Source organism: Labrus bergylta, chromosome 5 (genome assembly GCF_963930695.1).
Source record: "Labrus bergylta chromosome 5, fLabBer1.1, whole genome shotgun sequence".
Taxonomy (NCBI): domain Eukaryota; kingdom Metazoa; phylum Chordata; class Actinopteri; order Labriformes; family Labridae; genus Labrus; species Labrus bergylta.
The window spans coordinates 25300514-25305815 of NC_089199.1; the positions used below are offsets into that span (position 1 = coordinate 25300514).

At 40.4% G+C, this 5302-nt stretch overlaps 1 protein-coding gene across 3 annotated transcripts in view; it reads left to right on the top strand.

Moving 5' to 3' along the window:
- Positions 1–4222, top strand: part of LOC109999280 (CMP-N-acetylneuraminate-beta-galactosamide-alpha-2,3-sialyltransferase 1) — an 8402-nt gene extending 4180 nt beyond the window's left edge. For 2 of the 3 annotated variants that reach the window (XM_020654299.3, XM_065955281.1), the window contains exons 2-7: positions 1–167; positions 283–479; positions 1579–1758; positions 1987–2026; positions 2119–2238; positions 3807–4222. The exon at positions 1–167 is cut by the window's left edge. In XM_020654299.3, the coding sequence (XP_020509955.2) occupies positions 1–167; positions 283–479; positions 1579–1758; positions 1987–2026; positions 2119–2238; positions 3807–4016 (914 nt within the window). In that variant the 3' untranslated portion in view covers positions 4017–4222. Of the gene's footprint in view, positions 168–282; positions 480–1578; positions 1759–1986; positions 2027–2118; positions 2239–2966; positions 3068–3806 lie in introns of all 3 variants that reach the window. The other variant, XM_065955282.1, reaches the window with a different exon arrangement.
- The last annotated feature ends 1080 nt before the right edge of the window (positions 4223–5302 follow it).

The following is a 5302-nucleotide window of genomic DNA, read 5'->3' on the forward strand; positions in this document are numbered from 1 at the left end:
TGAGAGGGTACGTGTTGCAGGAACCTTTTCTGCATCAAACCACCTGGGACTGTGAGAGCAATTCATCAGCAAAGGATCCGTGGTTCAATGAGCGTTTCAACAAATCAGTTAAACTCTTTATGTCTCCAAATGACCGTCTACCAGAGCGAACCTTTCAGTGGTGGAGGGTAAGTGACCTCTAATACATCATTACATCTTCATCTTATCCATATACTGGACTAACTGATGTGTGTGTGTGTGTGTCTGTGTGTGTCTGTGTGTGTCTGTGTGTGTGTGTTTTAGCGCATGCGGGGAGAAAAGGGTAACTTCAGTGTGTATAAAGTGGCGGTGTCCGAGGCGTTTCAGGTCCTGCCTCACTCTCCTAACGTTCTGGAGCCGACCCCCCGGAGCTGCAGGAGTTGTGCTGTGGTCGGTAACTCTGTCAGCTTGAGGGGATCACGTTATGGACCTCTTATAAACTTCCAGGATCTTGTCTTTAGGTAAATCCTACAGCTATTTTCCTCATGTCTCAGTATGTTTACATGAAGTTAGCAGAGTCACTGTGAGGCGAGTTAGCACGCAGCCTCATCAAACAGAGGACGCCATGGCGCTCAGCTGGAAGCGAGCTCTCGCCATAGCATTGCTCATGTGGAGGAATAGAAAAATGTGGAGACAGTCATGGAGAGTAAAGAGAGGACAGCTTCTTATGGTCGCCCTCCAGATGCTTCAGACCCAAACTAAACGTTCTGAGTGCTCTACAGTCCATGTTGGGTTTGGACTTGAAGTTGAACAGCTGAAATGTTGTGGTCATCCTTCAGATATCACAGATAGAGAGAGGGAGAGTCTGCGTCGTAAACGAGCCAAAATGAAAGCTCAGAGTAGGAAATGTTTTTCACTGGTTCGTGACGTAGGTCAACAGGAAGAAGGTCCAGTAGTACCTCAGCTTCGTTGGCCGTAGTTAGATTTGTTTTGCAGCCAGCAAAACTGGGCTTAAACATTGTTGCGTATTAGAGAAACACAATATGTTTAGCTTTGAAAGCTTCATTAGCTACTGCAACCTCAAATTAATGTTTAAATGTCTGCATGGTCTGGCACCTTCTCTGTTTGATGAATTTGTAACAAGACGTCAGGATTCAAGTCGAATCAACACACGCGCTTCAGTAAGAGGTAACTGTTGCATTCCAATGAGAAAAACCTCATTTGGACAATCAGCCTTCTCGGTTATTGGAGCTAATTTATAAAATGGTCTACCCACTGAACTGAAAATGCTACACAGTTTAAATGTTTTTAACAAAGGTATTAAATCATGGCTGAAGGAGAAACAACCTTGTTCTCACACCTAAATGCACATGAGCTCACAAATGTCTGTCGTATATTTCTCTCTTTGTAACTGTATTTTATCCCTGTTGCATTCATAACTGCGCTGTATTTATAACTGAACTGTTTCCTTTTTCTTACCCTTTTTATCTTTATCTCTGTTGTTTCTAAAAGCCTCCCTGGATCTAAGCAGTAGTCTTGTGCTTTGATGCACTGTGACATGTGAAATGTTTGCACCAGGAGAGACTGGCTTCATGAAATATTTCCCTCTGTACAATCCAGAATTAATGGTGGTAGGATCAAAGGATTTGAGGCGGACGTCGGGAACAAAACCACTCATCACATCATGTTCCCTGAGAGTATGCAGCACTTGGACAACACCACTCGTCTGGTCATGTTTCCATTCAAGACAGCTGATATCCGTTGGATTGGGAAGGCCATATCCACAGGATATTACGGAACGTGAGTCCGATTTTATACACACATAACTTTGTCTTTCATAAGACCAGGTATGAGTATAACGGGACTAAGCTTTGTAAATCAATCAATCTTTATTTCACATCACAGAAATTGACAAAGTAGACCTAAACTTTTTCATCAAACACTCTCTCTGCATCAGTTCACCTGTATAGGCTTTTATAATTTACCTGGAAATGAATTATGGAAGTTTGAAATGTCATGTCTCAACAGCCCACGCTTCAGAGCAAAGGTCAGAGCCAACAAGGATTTGGTGAGTATTTTCAGTTGATTGATTGATGATCAAATGTATTGGCTGTAAAAACGTTCATATAAAGTTTGAGGTGTGTTTGTGATTCTTAACAGGCGATGGTGGTCAACCCGGTCTTTATGCAATACGTCCATGAAGCATGGCTGGAAAAGAAGGGCCATTATCCTTCCACTGGATTTATGACTTTGGTTCTGGCCATGCATCTTTGTGATGAGGTGAGTTAAATGTGTCAGTACCCCCCTGGTGTCTCCCCCTGGTGTCTCCCACCTGGTGTCTCCCCCTGATGTCTCCCACCTGGTGTCTCCCCCTGGTGCCTCCCACCTGGTGTCTCCCCCTGGTCTTTCCCCCTGGTGTCTCCCACCTGGTGTCTCTCCCTGATGTCTCCCCCTGGTGTCTCCCACCTGGTGTCTCCCCCTCATGTCTCCCCCCATTTAAAGTCTTTCAGGCGTGTTTGGATAAATAAAAACGGTCTTATGTTTAGAGATAGTAGTGGGCGATCTTAGATCGTGAAGGATTTTAACTTGCTGACAATCTGCCAAAGCAGAGAGATCGTAGAACCAGGCTTATATGTTTATTCTACCATGCTGCAGTTTATGCTCCTACACAGACGCGTCTCTCCCCTCCCTCCTTTCTTGCTCCGCAGCGGTGAAAACAAAACTTAAAAGTAAAGTCTGCAAAAACAACTCCATCCCGGTTATATGCAACTGTTCTGATATTTTCATTCAAACCGACACGCTGTGAGCAACAGTTAACTTATCTGCATAGTTTGCACAGTTAAGATTAGCCTACATCTCAGATAGCGACACAAGAAACTGTTTAATGAGCTGGAGAGACATTCACAGTCTGCAGAGAGACAGACAGAGCGGAGCTCAGACAGTCAGTGATGGGAGATATAACCCCGGTGTTTAAAATGTTGCTGTCTGTGTTTTCTGCTCTCTCTCAGTTTTTTAAAGTTACTATCAAGCCTCTCCACCCGAAGCTCACCTGTTGTGATAACGGAAACTATAGGAATTAGGCTAAACGATGTTACAAAGCAGCAGGCAGGTGAGAGTGAGTAACCATGGTGACTGTCTGTCTGTCAATCAACAATGTCCCACCCCCTCTATGAATTAAACTATTCTGTCAGTAAAACTTACTTTTATAATGTGTCACAGAATAAACACATTCTGTATTATGTTTGATTAATATAAACAAAACTAAAGTTAGTCCACTGATGTCGTAAAAAACAACAAAGGCTGCAGAGCCTGTATGAAGCTACAGCTGTAGGAACTCTGCAGGGCTAAAATAGAACAGAAACACAAGAACTCGAAGTCTACATGTTTTTAAATGAATGCATCACTGCATGAAAATGTTCCTGATGAACATAAAAAGAGGACACATAACTAAATCATAATTTCAAAGTGGTGAGGAAAACCTTCAAATTGTGCATAAATATTGATCAAATTGAGGGAAAGACATTTCTGTTGCTAAAGATGTTCTGGGTGAGACCTCCTACAAAGATGTTTTTTATATAGATTAAACTTGTCAGCGCAGTTTTTGTCTATTGAAAAACATTATACAGGGAAATAAGTTTGGTTGAACTGGTCAGTAACTTACAAATTTGTCTAAAGAACAGTATGAAAAAAATTGTGATAAAATTGTGATCGTGATTTTGCCCAAAAAAATCGTGATATGATATTTTTCCCATATCGCCCACCTCTATTTAGAGATATACACTGTTATGAATATTTGTGATTTGAAGAGTTTGATCTTTTTCAGTCATGTTTGTTTGTTTTTTTCACAGTTACACGTGTTTGGTTTTGGAGCAGATGAAAATGGAGACTGGAACCATTACTGGTCCTTAAACGCTTGGAAGCTTATCAAAACTGGAGGCCATCCCGGAGCATTTGAGTACCAAACCATCGAGAAGCTGGGGGAGCATCGAATAATCCGTTTTTATCGTGGCTGGGGTCCTCATGCTCTTCATTTAATGAACAAGGAGAGCAAAGTGTGAGGCTGAAGACATGGGACTAATTATTCATCATCAGGGATGTCAAATGAGTCTTTCTAAGTTCTAAGTCGCAATTAATCATACTTTTCATTGATGTTTGAAATTCACAGTTTTTATGCTTTTATTTTGTATTTTTGCTGGGGGTACTTTACTTGCTGTTTTAATTGAACCCTGCTTTTATTTTGAAATAAAGTAAGGAACCAGAGTGACCACGCCCCTGTGTAGACAAAAACTGCCCTGAGAATGTTTTGGTGGTAGATTAGAAAACGTCATAAAGGACATAAGGAAAGGCGATCGCGTTGCTCTGACAATCCGACCACATTTCCACTAGGCGACGTCATTAAATGCGACGGGCCGGCGGAGGTTAATGACGTGGGTCCGCCGTGTTGAAACTACAATGTTCCGAAAATGGACTACTAAAAGCGCATCTAAAAAACTTTCCCGTGCCTTCTTGCCGGTGAAATAATCCTAATTACCACAAGGTTGGGATTGAAATAAAATAAACATAGGCTACCAGGCTACAAGTAACAAAAGTGAAACCATCACATTCCTGTGCACTCATAAATCAACATCAAAATAAGTATGATTGTATGAAATTAATTGTTACATTTATGCAAGATATAGCCTTCACATGTTTTTAAGCATACAAATATCCAACTGCACAAAGCATTCTTAAGTGAATGAAATATGTTGAATAAAACATCATCTGGATAAAAATGTCTCTTATCTTTTATCCCTTACATGATCTGTGTCACTTTACGGTCATTGTTAATGTTCATGAACGGTCGGTTGCACAACTCGCTTTAAATGTTGCGGCCGCAAGGAATTGTGGGGCGTCATAAGAATAATAATAATAATAATAATAATAATAACTTTATTTATATAACACCTTTTTAAAAAAGCAGGTTTACAAAGTGCTTTGGCAAACAGCAAAAACAAGAACAACACTAACTAAACCAAACACAGAAGAACATAAACAACAGCAAGAACAGAAGAAATGCAAAATACTAAAAATAATTAAATACAATTCAACAGAAAAGAACCCATAGTGCACGATACCAAACAGACATATATAACCCGACCATCACAAGAACCATCATAAGAACCCAGGAAAAACAAGAACCCAACAACACGAGCTGAGACAAGAGGAGCAAAGACTTAAAATGATGTAAGAAACTAAAAGAGCTAAAAGCAAATAAAAAGATAACAGCAATAAGAAGGTAAAAGCAGTAAAAGAAATAGAAACAAGCGGTTAAACGATAGAAAAAACAAGTATAATAATAATAAAA